Source organism: Emys orbicularis, chromosome 2 (genome assembly GCF_028017835.1).
Source record: "Emys orbicularis isolate rEmyOrb1 chromosome 2, rEmyOrb1.hap1, whole genome shotgun sequence".
NCBI lineage: Eukaryota > Metazoa > Chordata > Testudines > Emydidae > Emys > Emys orbicularis.
In genome coordinates, this window is record NC_088684.1 from 161,295,970 (window position 1) to 161,319,606 (window position 23,637).

Below are 23,637 nucleotides of genomic sequence, written 5' to 3' on the forward strand. Positions count from 1 at the left end.
TCAGCGGTTTTGCACACAGCGATGTCTCTCTCTGACCCCACCGCCTAGGTAAGGCTTGATAGTCACCTAATTGGAATCGATATGAACAAGCACTCGAAGAAGAAAAGACGGTTACTCACCTTTGTAACTGTTGTTCTTCAAGATGTGTTGCTCATATCCATTCCAAACCCGCCCCCCTTCCCCACTGCCGGAGTAGCCGGCAAGAAGGAACTGAGGGGGCGCTGGGTCGGCTGGGGTATATATCCAGCGCCATGAAGGCGCCACTCCAGGGGGTCCACAGCTGACCCACCGGGTGTTGCTAGGGTAGAAAATTTCTCCGACGATCGTGCACGCGGCGCGCGCACACCTAATTGGAATGGATATGAGCAACACATCTCGAAGAACAACAGTTACAAAGGTGAGTAACTGTCTTTTCTACCTCTTGCAGCTGCAGCCCAGAGGCTAGCCTTAGGGGTGACGGAAGGAGAGTGGAAGGTTTCTGCTTTCCGTCGTTGATCTGAGCTCTTCTTCTCCAAGTTGAAATTGAAATCTAGTCTGTGTTAAGAAACAGGCACTTAAACAAAGTCCTGATGTTGTCAGAATGTGTTTTTTAAAGACTCTGTGCCATGTCCTCTGTTACATTAAAATATTTTTGGCTGAACAACTCTGTTAAAGGTGAATGATAAAGTAAAAGAATATTTTTGAATTTGGCTTCCTGGTTCCTTAATGATCTATAAATACAGACTTACGTGTAAGATGAATGTTCTGTGTGTTTTCTGCATTCGACATACCAGGAATTTCAGGTACTAAGGCTTATCAGCCCTTGATGCCTCTGTTAATGGAAACAGGCATTGCAGCTCAGAGTGCAGCTGGATGCACTATGCAAATCCTGCTAAGATCTTGCCAAAGACTGTAAGGAAAGAGAGGGAAGCCAGGACCTGATGTTTCATATGTGGAAAACAAGCATGAACATCCATGCTTTGTGGGGGGGAAACTGTAAGACAATCTTTAATATATTAAAGAAGAAAGGAAGAAAAAGTCATCAAACCTTTATTCCTCCAGAAAGTCCATTGACAAGTCGGAAACCTTCTCTGGAGAGTAGGGGGCAGTAAAAGCCACAAAAATTAAATTATGGGCATGTATGGGTTTCAGAGATACCTGTTGAATGTGAACTAATGCAAGTCTGTCTTCCTGAGTCTGCAGACAGCTCCAGTGCCTTTACTGCTTCCCAGAGCTAACAGTAGTACAGTGGAATTTACAAGAACATAGTTATTTTACATTTGTGTTGGTTTCACTCCACAGTTGCTGTAGAAAGCTTTGAGCAACAGCAGAGGTACGCATTGGCGCTATGCTCAGACAGGCAACTATACAAAACATGGAGGATCTTAGAAAGTTAAACTAGCAGAGACTTCTCTTCATAACAGTCAGGAATCTCTTGTGTTTGAGGCAAGGATACAGAGTGAAAAGGAAGAACTTCACATTCCATTGCTCAAAGGAGTAGGAGGGTGTAAGATGTAAACTCATCAAATGCCTACTGGTCAGAGGGTGAGGTTCAAGTAGGAGTCTGAGTAGATTAGTGGCGCAGTTGGTATTGACCGAGAATCTCACTGCTAACCAGCTGCCCTATCTGTTTTAATGTCTGTGGCTAGTTCTCTGGCTGATAAGCATTTTACTTCCATAAATTAGATTTTCCTTTGAATGTTGTCACCATTTAAATAAAATTTACTTTTAGCATGTTTAAAACATTTGCCATTTTTTCCACATAAATGGCTACAGACATTAAATGTACATAACAAACACATATGACAGCTGTTGCTTGTGCAGACTTCATCATTGAATTCCCTGGGAGTCACTTGTATGTTAGAATGACCAGGCTGAGCCCTAATTAATGAAGCAGCAGCTGGACTATATACAAATATCGTGGGTCTATAGAAAAGGTGAAATACTTAATTCCTTCTGTTCACAAAACAAAAGCTTAACAAACTCTGTTTATAGTTCCATATACTCCAATGTTAGTGCTTGCCAAACAATGTGAGGTAAGATTGTGGGGCGAGGGGAGATGTTCCCTAAAATGGTTTTCTCCTATGGATAATAGAGCATTAAGAAAGGTAGATGAAAGAGAGGCTGGTGAGAGAATGTCTTTAAAATTTTTTATCCAGGCTATGCACCCCAGTAGGCTGATACTGAATATCAGCCAGACAAATATCAGTCAGTTGCTATTAAATTTAATTTAATGAATTAAATTAGAACATCCCATTTACTTGTATATGAATAACAAAACTAGTTATTGTTAATATATATATATATATATATAGGATATTTGACTCCTACTTAAGATTTGTGAAATTGCAATCATTTGCTGTACAGAAAAGGGAGACAATTTGGAAGGGCTGGAGCTTTCACATGGGATTTATTCAAATTCAGACCAGTACATGGAACAATGAAATTGTTTCCCAAGTATAGTATAATGTGTGTATGTGTGTACATACATAAATATGTACACTGCGTTGCCTATTTTTTGTTAGCAGAAACATTATCTGCAACTTTTTTTAGCTTAGTTTTTAATATTTGCCAAAGTTCCTGAATTTGTCTCAGGTTGTCTTGTTATAGTACACAAGGCTAGGAGGTTCAACAGTGCCATCTTGTGGATCATCTTGCAGGTTTCAAAACGTGGTTTTGGTTGGCATACAAACAACCTCGACAGCAAAGCATGTTGTAGAATCTCAGATACGGAATGTCTGTGTGCAATCAAGCAGAATATTTCCCTCTGGTAGCCAGCCAGGCTAATTATTACTTTTGTGTCCTGAAAATTAATAACCCAAATATATTATAAGCAAATCAGAAAGTATTTCAGGCCAACTGATGAGCAGTGCGCTTGTTGTTATTCTTACTTTGTTTGCTGGGAAATGTGTTTTTAATCATCTCAGTGTGTGTTTAATCATCTCAATTTGTTTTTGTAGACAATGTCAGAATCAAAGGCAACCAGGTACACTCAAACACCTCTGTGAAGTTGTATATAGGAGACCTTCAAAATGGCACTAAACTAAAATTGAAAATAGTTAACTCTTGTTTTGTAACAATGACATACAAATTCCCAAATAACTTTGAAGGCTAAGCTGGATGGGTTGAATGTCTCACTAGCTGTTGTTTTATTTTTATTTTTTTTAATTCCAGAAGGGTAAGGGCAGCATGGAGGTCTGAAGTTTTGTCCACTGAAATCAGTGAGCACAGGTGAACTCCAGGCTGGAAGGTTTAGAGAACCTTAGGGATTCTTACAACAAATGTTGGTGGCCTCAGGGTGCGGCCACCAACTCTTGCTGGTGGCCACTCTGACAATTTTTCCTAAAATACTTAATTAACCTTGGGGAAAACATATAAATATGCCCATATACATGTCCAAATCATTGTAATTCATTTATGTAGGGGTTTATTTGCAGACTCAGTAATAAAAATAATGTACAGTTGTCTCTATTCTTTACTGGACCTAAACAGAATAGAAACACACATCAGGTGCTTTGCATGTTGTCTTGTTACTTGTTTCTTTTGCCTTTTTGGTTGCCTTTTTTAAGACTTGATAGCTACTAAGTCTGCTATCAAAAAGTGATATTAACATACAACAAATACTACTTTTCACAGCAGACTTACTCAGCCTTGGCCAGCCTGGGGACAAATTAAGTCCTGAATGAGGAAGTGGGTATGGAGGCAGTGGGGGCCAGGGGCAATGGGGGCACTGGGGGAGGTAATGGGGGCCAGGAGTGTGATGGGGGGGAGGTGAGTTCAGGGCCAGAGCCCGCCACTGTGAGGCAGGGGAACGGATCCCAAAGCCAGTGGCTGGGGCCTGCCATCCACCACCCCAGGGCTGAAACCCTTCCTCACCACTCCCAGTGAAGGTGGGGAACTCACTGGCTGCCTGCTCCTCCAGCTTTTTTGTCTCCAGAGGGGGCCCAACCACTGCTGGAGGCCTATGGGGAGGGGCTGCCGCTTTGCCCCCCTCTCCCCCACCATCACCACACAGGAGGCTGTGGCCACAAGAAAAGCCCCTGGTGGCCGCATTTGAGAAATGCTTGTGAACCTTATTGCTCGCTTTCCCATGAGTGAGATCAGTTACATACTAACTGCATACTGTAACACAAATACAGAATAGCCATCAAAATAGGAACTTTAATACGTGCTTGTAGATGGGCAATTGGAGATCAATGGATAATTCGCATCACGATACAATTGATCCTTTCCAATTTGCTTGCCCTCACCCATTGTCCAGGAGAGAGTGCATGATCTTTCATTGGAAATCAAGCATGAAAATTGGATAACAAGTCATAAAAAGCCCTGTCCCTTCTCCAGCAACTCCCTACCCACCTGCGAGGGGGGGGGGGGGGGGAGAGTGGTGGTTGTAACAGGTGCACAATGCCTGTCTACTGCTGTGTACCCAGGCCCAAGGTCCTCAGAGGTATAAATTGAGTTCTTACTACGCCTTGTGCCCCTCTTCAGCTACACAGTCCAAAACAGAATCTAGCCTTTACCTGGGACCAGTATTTGTCCTTCTGATTCTGTAATTGGAGAACCCAGTTAAGAGTCACAAGACATAATGCTGGGAGATTCAAGAAGAGATGGACAGCTCCAAATATCTCTATCACTTTTTGGAACTAAAAAGCAGGATCTTGTGTATTTCTGTAGTTCCTGGCCCCTTAGCAGCTCCTGCAACTATTAAACATTTTTCTCTCACTTATAGTAGAGTTTAATTGGCTCCTTAAATAGCCTTGCTGTAGGTTAATGTGGATGGTGCTTACCAGGGTCAAGGCAAGCAAAGAACTATGGCCCAGATCCACAAAGGGACTTGGGCACATAGGAAATCACAGGAACAACACTGGCATCTACAAAGCCTGAGTTAGGTGCCTAGGCTCCCTGTACAATGCTTGGGGAGAGAGGGGCCTGAGATCCCCCAAATCCTGGAACCATGTAAGCTAGGCCATGAAAAACGTGTCACGGACCATGAAATCTGGTCTTTTGTGTGCTTTTACCCTTTACAGATTTCACTAGGGGGAGACCAATGAAATTGGTCTCAAATTGGGGGTCCTGACCCAGAAGGGAGTTGCAGGGAGGTCACAGTATTGCCACCCTTACTTCTGTGCTGCCTTCAGACCTGGGTGGCCGGAGAGCGGCAGCTGTTGGCCAGGCGCCCAGTTCTGAAGGCAACGCCTCACCACCAGCAGCTCAAAAAGAAGGGTGGCAATACCATACCATGCAACCCTTACTTCTGCGCTGTTGCCTTCAGATCTGGGTAGCCGGAGAGTGGCAGCTGCTCACTGAGGGCCCAGCCCTGCAGGCAGCAGCACAGAAGTAAGGGTGGCAATACCATACCATATCATCCTTCTGCACCGCTGCTGGCAGTGGCTCTGCCTTCAGAGCTGGGATCCTAGCCTGCAGCCGCTGGTGTCCAGCTGCCCAGCTCTGAAGGCAGCACCGCTGCCAGCAGCAGCACAGAAGGAAGAGTAGCAGTACTGCAAACCCCCCTCCCCCATAACCTTGTGACCCCACCACAATTGTAGGACCTCTACAATTACAACACTGAAATTTCAGAATTAAATAGCTGAAATCATGAAATTTACTATTTAAAAAACCCTGTGGCTGAAATTGACCAAAATGGACCATGAATTTGGTAGGGCCCTACCAGTGGGAGATGCCCTGCCCCTCTCAGGTAGTTCAGCCCTTAAGTCTGGGATGCAGGGAGGTGCCTAGCTCTGCTTGCAGTCCAAGCCAGGAACCCCTGTCCTGGAGTTAGGTGACTAAGCTGTTTCTTGCGAGAATGAGTTATGCAGGTGCCTAACTCCACGCAAGATGGCCCAATGCCCTCTCTCATAACCTGTAGAACAGTGGTTAGGAAACTCACCTAGAGTATGAGTGAGAGCCTAGTTCAAGTCCCTTTAGATGAAGAGAAGGGATTTGAGCAGGGAATCTGCCATCTCTCAGGTATGTGTTCTGACCACTAAACTGGAGGTTATACAGCAAGTCTTGTACAATTACTTTTAATTATACAGTTATTTAAAGTGGACCAGCTTCAACAGGAGAGTTTGAGAAAGACCCACATCAGAATATCTCATAGACCAGTGGGTTAGGGCATTCACCTAAGAAATGTAGTTGATCTTTCCCTGTTCAAGTCCCACCTTATCAGGCAGAAGCGGCACTAAAACCTGGGTCTACCATGTCCCAGCTGAGCACCCAATCCCCTGGATGAAAGGTTATGAGGGAGGTCATCTGTCTCCTGCTCTTTTGTGTGGAGTTAGGAATGCTCACAGCCCTGCTGGCGACAGTGCTCCTCTGCCTGTCTTCCCCCAGTTTGTGGATTGTGCTGGGGCTTAGGCCTTAGGACACCTAGAGGGAGGCAGCAGTGCACATGCCCAGACTCAGAAACTTAGGTGTCGAGGGAATGTTCACATCAGAAACTAAGGTACCGAGTTTTGGCACCTACCGGGTTAGGCGGCAGCTGAGCAGGGGCTTTGTAGATCACCAAGGAGCCTAGAAATTGGATTTCAAGACCTTTGTAGGTTTGGCTCTACTTCCCTTCTCTTAAGGGAGAACACCTGTGTGCCAATCATTCCTGTTTAGGAGAGAGCACCCTCTTGTTTAGTAAAATATTTATCATTTTCCCATTTGTCTCAAACTATCCTAGCCCAGTAAAAAGGTGTGTGCTTATATTTCTCTCCAAGTGTCCTCCTTGAGGTTTGACAACTTGATTCAGTGTTGGCAGACTGGAAATCTTTTGAGAACTCTGCTTCTGCTCAGACACATAGTACTGCATGGTTTTAGATGGTTCAGGTATACTATCGGTTGAACCCAGGAAGGACAGTGACATGTGCAAGTGTAACCTACCTGATCATAGAGGAAGTTTCTTCTTAGCCTCCATCACATAGAGGTTAACTTATGCCCTAGAGCATGAGGGTTCATAGACATTTTACATTTTTGTATCCTAACTGATGTGATTATGGATGTGTTCAAGTCATATAAATGTCTAATTCTGTTTTTGAATCATACTAAACTCCTTGCCTCAATAATACCTTCTTGCAGTGAAATCTGTAGATTAATTATGCGCTCTTTAAAAAGTACTTTCTTTTATCAGTTTTAAATGTGCTGCCTCAATCTCAAATATGGAAAGCCCTCCATGCTTCTGATCCTTTCCCTTGCCCATCTCTGTATCCTTTTGATTTCATCTGTCTCTCTCGCTGTGGAGTGGCCAGGATTGAATGCGGTATTCTAAACAAGGGTTATAATTAACATTTTCAGTATTGTTTCTATTCCCTCCTTTATTCATCCTAACATTTTTGTTTGGTTTTCTAACCACCAGTGCACAATATATCAGTAGCTCAAATTATTCCTTCTGGTGTTCAGGGCTTTGCATTAGTCTGCACTGAATTTCATCTGTCGCTGTGCTTCTCCATCATCTAGCTCTGTGAGGGCAGTGGAGAATTTCTCACAATTTTTTCTAATCTTGACTTCCCAAAGTAATCGTGTTAGCTGCCGAATTTTACCATCTCACTGTTTATCCCCTTTTCCACAACACTGATAAAGATATGAAACAACACTGGTCCTAGTATGGAAAGTTGAAGTTCTCCCATGTTGGAAGTTAGCAATTCATTTCTTTATTTGTTTTCTGTTTCTTGAACTTTTTCTTCATGCTCCTATCTCCCAACTAATTAACTCTATAAAGATAATGAGCATCATCAATGTGTACAGCATGGTTCAAATACTGAATTATGCAGTCTCTCCCTTAAAATAATGTAATATTATGCGTTCTCTAGGGACTTTCATATTATTAATTTTTAACCCCAGCATATGGTCATTCTTTACAGTATATCTGTGAGATTTGAACTCACAGATTTAAAACCCCTGCAGAATGAAGACATAAGCTTTTAGTATTCGTAATACCTTATTTCATCTAGTTTAGTGGTCTTTTCAAGTATTCTATCTTCTCTATGATTTTCTTGTAATGTTAGTAAACACCTTGTTTAAGCTTCGGTACTATGAAGTAATAGAACTCTCTATCTTACTTGGATACTTTCAGTGCAAATGAACCCAGTAAAATTTGTGATGTTTAAAAGGTGCAATTTTTGACAGTATTGCACATATAAAATTGGAATAAGTGCTTTGTACATTCAAATCTTAAATGTGGGCTTTTTCTCCACCTATTATAATAAAACTAGAATTCCTTATGAAAGTATTTTCATGAACTTTAAACAATCCTGGCAAATATAGCCTTGTATTCCTTAAATAAGACCTACTTTACCTTTTATTTAAACTTAAATAAATGTGTCTATCAAATATAAAATAGTAAAAGCATGTATAAGAATTCTATTTTAGTAACAGTAATATTTTTTTCACTTTTTTGTTTACTAAAGCCTAGAAAAAGTAATGTTGCATCTTCAAAACAACATCTGTCAAACCGATTTTCATCAGATTAAATATATCCTCAAAGCAACCATCACAGGTTATAAAATACTAGAAATGTAGGTTGTACTTAGCATAAAACACCAATAGAATTTAAAGCACTTGAAAGTGTGTTACAAATGTAGCAATGATAGCCTGCTCTTTTCTTGGGGTCTGCTGACATGCTCACCTTCCCCAACCCCTATTTTTCGCAGGTGTTTCTGAGCAACAGTAGTGTATGTTGGACTACTGCAAACACAGTAAATGTCTCAGTGCAGTGGTTCTAAAACTGTAGGCTTTGGGGCTCGTCTAATGGTTCACAGAATTAAACATTCTGAGAACCAAGCAGTAGGGGTCGGGATGGGAGGTGCATCTGTAAGAAGATCTCTCATAAAGTGGTCCTGTGAATCAGAGTGAGAGAACTACTGATTCAGTGTACCGTGTCCTTTTGTTATCCTTTTAAATCTGCATTGGCACATGTCATAGTTATTCAGATCTTCAAAGACAAAAGCTGAGGATCTTGATTTTCAAAGATCTTTGGGGGACAAAGAGGTCTAGCAGAAATGGACAGGAGAGCCAGTGGATTTAATGTAGCATACAAACATATACTGTAACCCAATAGTTTATAGCTATGACTAGGTTTCCTTTTTTTCTGCTAAAGAAGAAATAGGATATGACTGTGCACTTACTAACAGGTTACTGTCCCTTTCACTGGGGGGTTGGACTGGCATCAGGTTGGCCCCACAGTCAGGGAAACAAAGTGGTATAAAGCCACCTTTGACTCTTTGACATAGCATGGGTGGATTAGACTAGAGCATTTGGGCCACTTTAGACAAGAAGAGAGAAGTCGAGGCTGCTGTCAGAGGAAAACGACTCTGGTATGTAAGTTAAAATCAGTTCAGTATGGATCTTTACTGTGGGAAAAAAATTAAAACAATTGCTTGTTACCATTTGGGTTGTTTTTCTTTTGCTGCAGTGGTTCTACGGGATTTGTTAATGTAGCTGTCTATACTACAGTTAGCATTAAGGATTTCTGTGATTTAGCTGAAGTTTATGGTAGGCAATTACGCCCTAGTACTGGGCAGTGCTGGTAGAAGCCAGGGCTGGAATTTAAGAAGGGTGAATTAAATCTGAGGAATATCAGGAAATGATTATTCCCAATTTTTGTCTCAACTGTTTCATTAGTTAGTTCTGCTATACCATCTGAAATGCTATCCTCAAACAGCTCTTGAACTAAATTGATTAGGAGGGCGATTTTAAAGACTTACAGAATCTTCAGTGTAATTTCTTTGGCAAGAGCAAGACAGAGTACGACCAAATAAAAAAAAAAGCACAAACCTAGCATGAGTTCTCAGCTTGTTACCTTCATTGGGAGTTCAAGGGTCTGGGTACCTTGTAGGAACAAGTTCTTTGAGTAATATGACACAGAAGACCAGAATTCCCAAAAGGCATTGTAGAGCTTGCAATTGGAAGAGTGTTTTAAAACAATTGTGATGTCAAAAATTCCCTTTTTTTAAACTCAAGTATTGCTCCTAGCCACACCCGCCCTCTTTTTTTTAAAGCAGCAGGAAGCATGGTTCACATAATGGTGTATGGTGGCAGGTTGACAAAGCATAGCAGGTCCAGTACACACAAGCTTTTTGCAGGAAATACAAACCTGCTTTTGAATTTCATGCATCATCAGAGCACAGTGAATACTGAAAGGTCATGGTGAGAATATAAGAAAAAAATCCATCAGATTCAGATTTGCCATTATGTAGCCTCTTTAAAAATGTCATGGCAGAAAATAATTGTGTTCCTAGCACGTGTGATTTAAAACTAGGTTTTCATGTATTATTAAAGAATCATTTGCCATTCATTTTTCTTTGTTTACTAATCATTTCCTTTCATATGTCTTTCAGTGTTTAATGAAAGTTTCTCCATAAAGTTTGTAAATGGAATCTTTGACTACTGCTCTGAAATCCAGTGTATCTGTGTTGCATGTAACCTCCATCCACCAACATAGCTAGTGTGAAATTAAGATGTTGGGTTCCAGATACCGCCTATTAAATAGTATTAAAAGAGAATTAATTAAAATATTCTTCTGCCATTACAGGTGCTTTCAAATGGATTTGTCTTACTAGCTGACCTCTCTCTATTTTCCTGTCAAACTATTCTTTTCCTTTCTTCCTTGCTATTTTTAGTTTTCTAGAAGAGATGATTTGTGCTGTTACAACAAGAAGAGCAGGATGTTCAGATAATATAGTGATCTAATACTATTTTAACTGATGGTTAAGACTTAATTAAATCACTATTTATGATTAAAAACTTATTCTGTTTGCTGGCTGTGTATGTCCTCTGAACATCTAATACGAGAATTTTTTTTTAAAACTATAGGATTCATTAATGTTTGCAAAGAGTTGTGCAGTTGTAAAGTGCTGTGTAATATTCTTATGATGAATCATCTGGCTGATTGCTTAGTTCATCTTTCAGGGTTTTTTTTTTCTTTATGGGGTTATGTGTATTGTAGAGTTTTGTTGGTGCTGATGTGGAACTGAAATTAACAATAATCTAAGGCCCCAATCCTGCGATGAATTCTACACAAACATACTGCTGCATTTGCCCAGAACTCCACAGAAATCAGTAGGGCGCTGTGCAAGTGGAGGAATAAACTTGAGACTCCCACAGGTGGTACCAGTTTAGTTGAACCAGTGCTAGTACCTGTGGGAGTGTGTTTTGTACAGTTCTCTCGTGTAGACAAGGATTGGAGTCAAACTCTGCTTTGGTCCAACTTTTATAAAGGTGAATGAGAGTTTGCATGTGGGAAAAGCAAGAGCCAAATTTGCTTCTTAGAGTGTAAGATTTTGTTTATAACAGACATGCTTCTATATCCTTGTATTTGGAGTGGTAATGTTATAAACATTTCTGATAAAAGTACTGGGTATTGCTTTTTCTGAAGCTCAGAAAACTTATTCTTCTTGACTAACAAGTATAAACTTGCAACCTGTTTTTATTCTGCATCACAGCAGCAAGTTTAGTCTAACTACTAGTATCATCATCTTTTGCAGCACAAATATACAAAGTCTAAAAATACTGCCGGCAGCTTTGATGTGTAAATTGAGGATTTGCAAACCACTACAAACAAAAGACCCCTAACTTTAAATAAGCAACACAGTGTTGTTGGACTAGTCTACTACTGCCCATCAATTAACTTGAAGATACAGCAGCCAAAGAAAAGTTCCATCAGTGTTTTTGGCTCTAATGGGCTAATTAGTGTGGCAAAACAAGGTTGAAGGGAGAATTTGTCTTTTCTATTTCAAGCATCCATTAATTGCCAAGAATACCCAGAGTCATCTTACATTAGGTTGTCAAAGTCTTAGTGCTGCTGTACCTGTGTTCTTTTTCCCCCGAGGGTAAGTAAAGTTTAACAAATCAATTAAATAACTATAATCTTTCTTATTTTCCAGCCCACCTAAACCAACGGTGTTCATCTCCGGTGTCATTGCAAGAGTGAGTTTACATGTTAATTTCTTTTCAGTCCTTTGATTAAGAGCCTTTTCATTTCATCACTGATTAGAGAAAGATTTTTAATTGTGATCTTTTCCCTTCCCTCTCATATTTGACTTGATTGGGGTTTATATTTATACTTTATTTAAGCCTGCTTAAGTATTTTTTATTTGATTAGGTTATGGATGAATAGATATATTGAAATTGTTTCTACTGTTTTAGTTTGTGAGTTTAAAAATGTGAAGCTATTGGACTTTGTCCTATATCCTTGATGCTACTGCATCACTTTTTTCAAAACTTGTTATATATGGGCCATCTCCAGTAGCTTGATCCATGTGGATAGACACCTGCTGAAGTCAAATGGGCACCACACAAGCATAAGGGTCCATCCACACAGATCCAACTGCACGATCTAACTCCGTGCATGTGATATATAGAAGCACTTGCATCCTTATTGCATCTCAGACATAAACGTCTCGTTAAAATTATATTGTGGGGAGATGCATAGATGTAATCAAGTAATGAGAATCCTGAAAAACTGAGCTTAACAAGTGCAAATGCCTACATTAACATTATTAGCTCCATCACTGTGCACATACATAGGACTACATGTGCAACCCTTACTTACAAATGTGAGCACCTTTCATGTAAATAGTCCATTAAAGTCAATGGGATTACTTGTGGGCATACTGATGTAAACGTTTCACAGTCTAGTTTCTTCTGGATTAACTTTTTTCTAACAACTGTCAGTGCTCAAAAATGATAAATATGTGTTTTAGTTGCTTCCTATAATTATAATAGAGCTAAGGCATGAATATCAACATGATGTGATTAACATTAATTTGCCATGAATTTAATAATAATTCATGCCCAAACTCACTGTAATTGTCAGTGTATGGAATGTAACATAATCTCCCTATATACTCAGAATAAATTACCTAAACTTGTATCAACCATATTACCACCAATTGGTGAGGTGAAACTAAGCTAAACGTGGGTTAAATGAGTGTAAATAAATTCGTTACAGTTATGTTTTGTTTGACCCAGACCCCACGCCCTTACTAGACTGCAGTGCTCAGTTGGTAAGTTTCATTTATTTTCTGGGGCTGGAGCCAGAGGACCATTTAATCAGTGGTCAAGCTGCTGTGAATAGTCTTGTCAGAATCAGTTAGGAAGAATTTGCAGTCTTGTATGTGCCTGGCCACCACAATGTCCTCTGCAAGACTTAAGTCCTGCAATGGAACTGTAGTGGGCGCCAGTGGAGAGGCCAAGCACACACTCCCTGTGAACTGTGAAAGGTTTCCATGCCAACCCAGCCTGATGGTGGTAATTGGGATAGATCCATACTGGGGAAGTGGTATAGCCACAAGATCTGAAGTGGCAAGAAGGGGCTGCTGCCATTTGCTCAAGCCCTTGAGCTAGAGTAGCAGAGAAGTGCTGGCCTCAGAATGAGACTGGGTGTGTATTTCAGTGATATAGTTGTGCTGGCCTTCCCCTGCATAAAGCTCAACATTACTGCGCCTTTGAGGATTTCATCCTGATATGTTTTGGGGGGTTGTTTGTTTGTTTGTTTACAGCCAAAAACATTTGCATTACAATTTAGAAGCTTTAGTCTCACTTTGTCGTCTCTAAAATTGTGACATTTTGCGTTGGTGACATACAAACATCCTTCACGTTGCTGAGCATAACAAAAAAAGGGGACCTGGACTTTGTAAGTCTACAAGGTCCAGGCCTAGTGAAAATAGAAGGGAAGTCCTTTCCTTAGTTACCTTGCGACTTTTCCTTCCTCTAGCTTGTATCTTGCTCTTTAGGAAACACTTGACTCCTTGGTAGGTTACTGTGGTGACCTGCAGCATGCTTGCAGCCAGTGATTTGCACTCTATAGCTCAGGCAGGCAGTACTGCACCTCCAGGCTCTACTGTGGCTGCCTTGATCCTCAAACTTTGTCAGTTCGCCACCACCAGAAAAAGCCCAGTGTTTGAACTGGGAGCCACTTTGGCAACCGCATCCTTCAGCCGGATACAGAGTGGTTCTCTGCATGGCAGAGAAACATTTCTGGAGGACAGTGATGGACCCACTTTGGCAACTGCTTGTCCTCTAAAACACTCAGCAGTCACATTTAGTGTGTTAACAAGACCTGCATTCAGGCCGCCATCTCAAGTATATGTGAAAGGGAAGTAGGAGAGGATACAAAAAAAAAAAAATCAATGACAGCAGAGGGAAAAAAAGAAGGGAAAATATCAGTTCAGAGAAGAAAATATCTTCAAAAAAGAGAAAAAATTAGTGCAGAGAGGGATTAAATGAAGCAATTTAATGGTGAAAATTATAGTTAGCCTAATGTTTGCAGTGTTGTTGTAGCTGTGGTTATCCCAGGATATTAGAGAGACAAGGTGGGTGAGATAATATTTTTCATTGGACCAACTTCTGTTGGTGAAAAAGACAAGATTTCGAACTACACAGAGCTCTTCAGGTCTAGGAAAGGTACTCAGAGTGTCACAACTAAATACAAGTTGGAACAGTTATTTAGCATAAGTAGTTAACACATGTTCTAAGAGACCATTCAAGGTGAAGTGGCCTGAGAGCATCTCCCTAGTCTTTGGCCAAAAAAGTGGAGGAGGGGTTAGTGAGTTACAGATTGTTGTAATAAGCCATAAATCCAGTGTCTTTATTAAGACCATGAGTTTTAGTGTCTAGCAGAGTTATGAATTTAAATTCCCAGACTCATCTTGTGCTGGTGGTGTTGTGCAGGTTTCCTTTGAGGATGAGATCTGAGAGGTCAGATATCATGTGATTGTTTTGTGAAAAGTGTTCACCCACAAGTGATACAGTGTTTTTGTCTTTTATCATTTTTCTGTGAGAGTTCATGCAAGAGCGCAGTGATTGTCTGGTTTCACCCACATAGAATCATCTGACTGGACACCCCACAGTAGACAAAAACAACACACTCGATCATTACATTGATAGCTTCAGGAAAAAAATTGACTGAAATCCTTAAACATCACATCCACCACAGTCACTCCACTGCTGAGAGGACAGCAACACTGTCCCCTGAAATCCAGCCATCAGATAGTGATCAAACCAGCAGACAAAAGGTTCACCATTCTAGTCTTCAGCTGTGATGACTACATCAGCGAGCCCAACCGCCAACTCTCTGACATCACCTACTATAAAGAACCCAGAGACCCACACACACACCACAGTTCACCCAGGAATTTAAGGATATCATCAAACTCTTCCCCAAGCAACTCCAAGAAAAACTCTACAACCTCATTCCCCATGAGCTGCCCCCAGAGACCTTGTACATGCTTCCCAAGATACATAAACAGGGGAACCCAGGCAGACCCATCATATCTGGGCATGGCACTTTTATTGAAGGAATATCAGGACTCATAGAAACCATCCTCAAACCAATCACCGCATAAAGGGACAGCTTCCTCCATGACACAACCAACTTCCTCCACAAACTCTGCAACATTACAACCTTCCTCAGAACACTGTCCTTGACACCTATACACCAACATCCCTCACAATGATGGCATCACTGCCTGCCTTAAATATCTACAAGACAAAGGACAACACTCAGATATCCAGCCAAAACACATCACCAAACTCATCCATTTCATTGTCACCCATAACAATTTTACAGGCAACAACAAACACTTTGTCCAAGTCATGGGAACAGCTGTGGGTACTAGAATGGCTCCCCAATATGCCAACCTGTTGATGAGCCCCCATGAGGAAGAATTTCTGGACAAATGCACCACAAAACCAATGATATACCTGAGATACATTGATGATATTTTCATCCTCTGGACAGACGTCCTAATTTCCCTCATAGATCTTCACCACAACTTCAACAACCACCACCTGTCCATTAAACTCTCTCTAGAACACTCCCACACCAGCCTCAACTTCCAGGACACGAGGATCAGCTTCAACAATGGAACCCTTCAGACAACTATGTACAAGAAACCCACGGATCACCACACCCACCTTCAGAGATCCTCCCCAAACACACCAAGCAATCTGTTATCTACAGCTAGGCCCTCGGATACCGCAGAATATGCTCAGAGGAGAAAGTGCAGGATACACCCTTAACACACTAAAAACTGCCTTTGTCAAACAAGGACACCCCACCAGAGAAGTAGATTGCATCATGGAACAGGCCATCCAAATTCCCCGAGAGAACCCACTTCAATACAGGGGGGGGAACTCTCCGACCTCACACCGCTAGTTGTCACCTGCTACCCAACACTGTAACCCATACAAGGCATCTTTAAACAATTACAGCCCATACTCAATGGGGACCTGAAAGAAATCTTTCCCAACCCCCCTCTTCTGGCCTTCAAACAACCCCCTGATCTCAGTAAGCTCATCAGAAGCAAGCGCCCCACAGACCAGGACACACCAACTCAAAGCAGCACTGGACCCTGTCAGATCAACAGATGCAAAACCTGCCTACCTATTACCACTGCTACGATGACCAGTACCTCCCACAACACACCTTTCAAGATCCATTATGCCTATCGCACCTTGTGGTGTACCTCATCCAGTGCACTAAATATCTCAACAACAACTGTGTGGGTGAAACCAGACAATTACTATGCTTTCAAATGAAGTCACATAGAAAAGTGATAAAAGACAAACACCATATCACTGATGGGCCAACACTTTCACTAAACGTCATTTCATTATCTGACCTCTCAATCTTTGTCCTAAGGGAAATCTGCACAACACTTTCGAAAGACAAACAAATTCATAACTTTGCTAGACACTAAATATCACAGTCTAACTAAAAACACTGGATTCATAGCTTATTACAACAGTATGTAACTCACTATGTTCCCCGTTTTTGTCCTATGACTGAAGAGGTGTTAATAGGCACTTCACCTTTAATGGTCTCATAGACTAGACTAGGTGGGTACGGTAATATCTTTTATTGGACCAATTTCTGTTGGTGAAAGAGACTAGCTTTCAAGCCACACAGAGCTCTCCTTCTTAGAATGTGTTTACTTACGTTAAACAATCTGTTTCACCGTGTATTTAGTTGTGACACTGAGTACCTTTCTCAGACCTGAAGAGAAGCTCTCCGTAGCTCGAAAGTTTGTCTTTCATCAATAGAAATGGTCCAATAAAATATATCACCTCTCCCACCTTATCTCTCTAATGAACAATATGGCCCTGAAAGAGCAAAGGCAAACTTGACAAGATAGAGAGGGGACATTAGGGTAAAATGGAGGGAAAATAAAGCAGACATAGGATTTCTGTTTTGTATAAAATCACTTTGTACAACATTGTCAGTCTGCCAATGAACAGAAGTTAAAGTGTTCCTGGCCTAAACATAAGAAAATTAGATTCTTCCCCAGCGTTTAGACAGGGATATGGTGATGTTCCCTCTCTAGTCCCTGCCCCTTTGGATGCTAATGATTGTCCTCCATTGCTTTTTGAAGGGTTGACAGGGATGACTTCACAAACAGAAATAAGCAGCTGCCTGATTCCTTGCTGATTGTACTGCAAATACGTACTACTGCAATTGGCCTGGTTTTGCAGAGTAGATGTTAGGTGATGATGGCACAGGTGGGACCAATGCTTCTTTAAAAGGGACATTTTAAACTTGAAATCTAAGCCATGTTTATACTATAGAGTTAAAAGCAGTTTGCGTACGCAGCTCCCCTGGCAGAATTCTGTTTATTTGTATGGTTTAACAAACTACTTTCTCCTGTTTTTAAAATGTGTTCCCCTCCCTTGCTGCTGTTTAAAAAAAATTGTCACAAATAAGGAAACTGAGCGTAATAATCAGAGAAACTGAGGCCGTGTCTAAACATAGAGCTGCGCCACTGCAGCGCGCCTGGTGAAGACGCTCTGTGCCAATGTGAGAGAGCTCTGCCATCGACATAAAACCCCCTCAACAAGTGGCAGTAGCTGTGTCAGCGGAAGACGCTTTCCCGCCAACAGCGCTGTGCACGATTATGTCAGTGTAACTTATGTCGCTCAAGGGGCGGTTTATTCACACCCCTGAGCAACATACGTTTTCCCAACGTAGATTGTAGTGTAGACATAGCCTGACTTTACACAAAGCGCTGACACTGCAGAAATCAAAAACAGAAAAATCTTCTCTCTCCACTCTGTAAGATACAGTCATTTTAGGTGCTACTTGGAACAACAGTAGGTGAAAATTTTCAGACAGAAGTGTGATTTTTTTTGTTTGTTAAGTTTACAAAATCCCTGTTAAAAATGCCAAGATAGAATTCATGCAGTGTGTCTGCAAAGGAAGAAAGGAAATAGAGGGACCCACAGTGTTTTTCATATATTCTTTATGCTTTAAATAAAAAAAAAATACTATCAGTTTGAACTGGTTGGCATGTTTTTTAAATGTTTGTATTTTTACTGGTGTGTTCTTTAACAGGGTGATAAAGACTTCCCTCCAGCTGCAGCTCAGGTGGCTCACCAAAAACCTCATCCCTCTGTGGAAAAGCTTCCTAATCCACAACATGTCAATCAGCACATCAACCAGCCTCGCAAGTGAGCCCTCTGTCAAAAAGCCAGCCAAACTGCATCAGTGAATACATTTTAGAAAGAAGAGATTCGAGTTTTTAGGATTCACGCTACCAAATCAATAAAACTGGCCTTTAAAAATGATATATGTTGCTTTTGCCTTAATTCTCCATGGTTTAATAAAAATGGAGATTTCATTAGGTTCTGTTACTCCAGATGGAAAACATGCTGCTTTGCCGCTGTGTGTTTGCTGATCAAGAGTATTACTCAGTTTATCCAGTTCAGTTTTGCTTAGCAATGTAATAAATCTGTTATTGCCAAGACCAAACGTGAATATAAATAATTAATCTGATGAAGGGATTTAGATGCGGGATTGCCATAGCCAATAGCAGAGGCAACTTTAATGTTAAACCTATTGGGGATCATATAAGATTTTGTGTTTGGTTTATTTGACGTGGGGAGGATGTTTTTTGTATTTGTTTGGGAGGTTTGTAATATGTGGGAGTCTGATTTTTATAGAATCTTGCAGTCTGGACTATATTTGTAATCTATCTAGAATATAAGAAAGAATGTTGCTAAAGTTTTTATGCTTTAGATTCTCTCCTTTGAATTTAGCTGTGGCAGAGAAGAAATGATCAGAAACCATGATTAAATGGGGTGTGTGGGGAGGAATCTAGTTGATCCTTTGTGACACCATGTTCCATTTACAGCACCTCTTCCATGTAGACTTTGTACATTTGGAGCGCTGTTGCTTTAGGTGGGAGGAAGATGTCAAAATAGGGGGAAGCCTATTCTATGCAGTGTCATTCCTCAACTCACCTGTTGGGTCTCGTGATGGGTATTTGTGAGACTTCAGGACCCTGTGAAGCCTTTCTAAATAAAGTGAGCAATAAGGCATAATGGTGTGTAGTAAATCATTGAGGTGCAAGCAGTCCAATGCTGTGAAGAAGTGAGCTCCCTTACTTCCCACTGAGAGAGTTGAGGGAACTCAACATCTCACAGAATTGGCCCCAAAATAGACAGAAGGGTAAATCCATTTAACTTAAATACGGTGTATGGTTATTGTTCTAAAATATGTAACTGTAAATGTGTATGACATCATCATGCATGGTCTATTACATACCATGTCTGCTGTTTTTTCTAGACTTTTACCATAGGCAAGCAGATGATACAGATAAGATATACCATTTTAACTAACGTAGTCAAGGTTAGGTCTGGCCATGTGTATAAATCTTTTTATGCTTGCACAGTTTAAAATCACTAGCTCTATCAAAATCAGTACCCCTATCTATTGCCTCCCACATCTAATCTCTATACACCCATGACATTTTTTTTTAAATGTAGCCTATATTTTTTAATATGTAGTTGAATTTTTAAAGGAATATAAATACACTACAGGCTTTAGTACCCTGCATGATTATAGAACATCACTTCAGGGAACGTGGCCACTTGGACCAACATTGAAGTCACTCATCTGGCAAACCCTGGTAGTTCTGGGCTGCTCAGGGCTTGGTAGTGTATTTAGAGTTAAAAATCAAATAGCATGAAAAAGTAGTGAGAGGAGAGCTTTAAAAATACTATTTAAAACCATGCTAAATAAAGTCATGATTATTCTGAGTGGCTGATTATTGTAAACTGAAATAGAAAAAACAGTGGCATTTTCTAAATGGGATAATTCAGTTCATTGTGAGTAAGATTTACCCCTGTGCAGACGCCCTGCACAAGGGCTGTGCATCACTTGGTGAGGATCCTCTACACATAGAAATGAACTTCACCCTGTATGCGTTCATGTACATCTGCAGACCAAAAAAAGTATAGTCTGGCTATGCAATCCTTCTGTAAATGAAATAAGATTGTGAATTTCTTGGGCTTCTGGGAAAATATTCAAATTTAATAAAAATTTATGCTGGGATATTTTCTTGTCAGCTGTCTTCACCGTACTGTCAGCTTAAGAGACTTGTGAACTGTATTTGCCTTAAGGATGGAGCATCCTCTCAAATTAAAATTTGCATATTCAGGATTTTAAAAAAACACACTGAAACACACAACATAGGCCTCTTCTCTAAGGACACAGTCTTGTAATCCCTTACTGCTGTTAGAGGACTTATTTCTTCACCCTCCCACTTCCCTGGTCCTTCTCGTGTGAACAGAGAGTAACAATACCCAAAATCTGAAGGTGCACACAATTCGATGTTTATTGGGGTGAACTTCCAGCAAGCTTAAATCCGAGTTCCCTTTCCTTATTTTCGAATCCCAACTTACTTCCTGTTTGCCCCTAATTTATATAGTAATATTCTCAGCTATACCTTAACCAATCATTTTACTGAAATTTACCTAACCAATCCTAACATATTGTAGGATGATTAGCTAACCAATTATATCCCACCACCTTAATTAGTTTACACCCAGCAAAATTAATGATACAGCAGACAGAAACAATTACAGAACCAGACAGAGACCATGCAAATAAACAATAGCAAAGTGGGAAATATAATAACAAAACAATACAGAAGTGAGAATTTCACAACTACACCTATAAAGACATAAGGATTTCCCAGCTGTGTCTATTGATAAGAGAGTTCTTACCAAACAGAAAACTATCAAGCTAAATTTCCTTTTACATCTTCTAGGCTCTTCCCTTTATCTGGAGGTGATAGATCAGATCACCTTTCTAACAGCCCCAGATTGCCTTATTTCAATATGACTAGTTTGGAACCTGAGGATGTGACCACACGCTTCCCAGCTTATGGCTGCTTCCACTGCTTAGCCAAAGGCCTTAGCTTAAGAACAGGCCCTCAGACTGTCACAGTGAGAGAAGGCCCTTACACAGATTCTTTCTTTTATACCTCTATAACTAGCTAAATGATAAACATATACCTACGTTCTTAAAGTATAGGCTTTTACAGACAGGCCTAAATATATACATACACCTCTACCCCGATATAACGTGACCCGATATGACACGAATTCGGAAATAACACGGTAAAGCAGTGCTCTTGGGGGGTGGGGCTGCGCTCTCCAGCGGATCAAAGCAAGTTCAATACAACGCAGTTTCTCCTATAACGCGTAAGATTTTTTGGCTCCCGAGGACAGCGTTATATCGGGGTAGAGGTGTATATTCGAACAACACTGTGGTTCCGTTAAAGCCATTACCTGAGTAAGTTGACTTGCATTTTGGGGCAGTGACTGTTTTTGTACAGTGCCTAGCGCAATGGGGCCTCATTCTTCATTTGCCTTTAGGCACTATTATAAAACATGGCTAATATTAATAATACTTGCATGCTGGCAGGATTCAGCCCTAAAACATTGCTGATATGCTAATGGTCCAGTCAACAGTTGGCACTGTCATGCACCAATACATCTTCCTCAATTATTTGGTAGTATGTGGGTACTGGCTTTGGAATTCACTGGGTCTAGCAGTAGGAGATGACACTGCATGCTTCCAGTGATATATTACTTCTTATTACAGTGACCATCAAACGTAATGTTAAAAGCTAGGCACACTCCTAATGCTGGTTGTCAGTATATATAGACAACCTTTGCAGCATCCATTAGGTATTCTAGACAGATGTAGGTGTGAACAGCAGAAAATTACTCAGATCGTTTTAGCGATTTTCAAGATGGTGAGAATTAATATAAGCTTAGAGGGACTCGCTCTGTATAGACATAGTATAGAAACTGTTGGATATCCATGTTTGCACACATAGCACCACCTTGTCCAAAATAAAAAAAATCTTAGCCAGGGGATGGATTGTGTGCTGCTGCAGGATCTATTTTAATTAAATAAATGCATTTTAACAGCCTTTAAGTGCAAAATAAAGTATCCAGATGTTCACCTGTTAACATGAAATGAATGTTAGATGTTTCCTGGAATAGAATTGTCAGCATGGTAATGTAACAATAAAAATGACTCCTGTGGTATATATTCGGTGTACCTCTCCATGGGTTCAATACATCTGAACTGTTATTTGATTCTTACTCAATATGTTAAGCAATGAATCAACATTTGAACTAGTGACATTTATTGAGGTTGCTTGGCACAAGATACGGGAAGTTTTAAATAGATTCTCATCCTGTGAAGTATTCCCTGGTCATTTAAAATAAAACTAGCTGCTGTCTACTAGAATGTTGGTTACTAATGCAAGTTAGGAAACTGACAATCTGGGGATTTCCAGAAGTTCTTCATGGGGGACACAGATGTAGAAGCTGGGGAAACTAGGTACAGCAATTTGTTTTAAATTGATGAGGTAAAGGAAATGGTACTTAACATTTTAATGTAGTACTTGTTTCAGTTCTGTTCTCTCTCAATGCAAAAGGTTTTGTAATCAGCATAGTTGTAAACTTCTCAAAGTCCTTTAACATGATGTATAGATTTGTAGCACCCTTTGTAACAAGCTAGTTTAAAAAAACTAAGATCACGGTATTTTTGGAGACTTACTGGTAGTAGTAATTTATTATTATTACTACTTACATAGCACTATAAATGTGCATGGTGCTTCACAGTACACATAAAGATGGATTCCCTGCTCTGAGGAGTTTACCGTGTAAAGCTCTGATCCTGCAAACATGTACACGTGTTTAACTTTACGGACATGACTTGTTCTACGAACTTCATTGGGACAAATCGCATGCATAACAGACAGCTTCCCCATTCTAGAATTCACAAACCTTAAGTGGTGGGATATTAATCCTAATAAAGATGGAGTAAAATTTTCACTATTTGTGAATACTTTGGAGTGGTCTCTTAGCACAGGAGGTTGCCTTTGTCATTTACAGGTGGTGTCTTGTACAGGTTTTACAGTAATTGAGAGGGTGCAAGGAATCTACATTAATGAAAAAATATTTCCTCAAACCATTGGTACTCAGATGGGGTCATATAGTAAGTACCCTCTCAGAAAAACTTGGTAACTCCACATGGTCACTGTGTGACTTTTTAACTATTCCTGCCCTCGGGTTGTAGTTGTGGATAATGGAGGAGGGAGGCAGGCTACCTACTCTGAAGATATGGGCAGGAAGGGGGCTGTAGTTCTGTGGATGGACTGAGGACTCCATGGAATTTTAGCTGCTCTGAGTTCTTTTTCTAGGCCCCCTGCTCCCTGGTAATGTGAGACTATATACCCACTGGCCATTCATTCCAACATCTGCATAAATGACAGTTTCTCTAGGGAAGCGGGGTGGGGGTGGCACTGGGGCACATGTTATTGCTATTTAGAACAACATTACCTTTGGATATCTGCCATCTCCAGAGGGGAGAAGGAT

General features: G+C 40.6%; 1 protein-coding gene across 2 annotated transcripts in view; it reads left to right on the forward strand.

The window, feature by feature from the left end:
• DAP (death associated protein) overlaps nucleotides 1–20,289 on the forward strand; it is a 101,157-nt gene extending 80,868 nt beyond the window's left edge. For both annotated transcript variants that reach the window (XM_065397720.1, XM_065397721.1), the window contains exons 3-4: nucleotides 11,844–11,886; nucleotides 18,290–20,289. In XM_065397720.1, the coding sequence (XP_065253792.1) occupies nucleotides 11,844–11,886; nucleotides 18,290–18,409 (163 nt within the window). In that variant the 3' untranslated portion in view covers nucleotides 18,410–20,289. The remainder of the gene's footprint in view (nucleotides 1–11,843; nucleotides 11,887–18,289) is intronic.
• The last annotated feature ends 3,348 nt before the right edge of the window (nucleotides 20,290–23,637 follow it).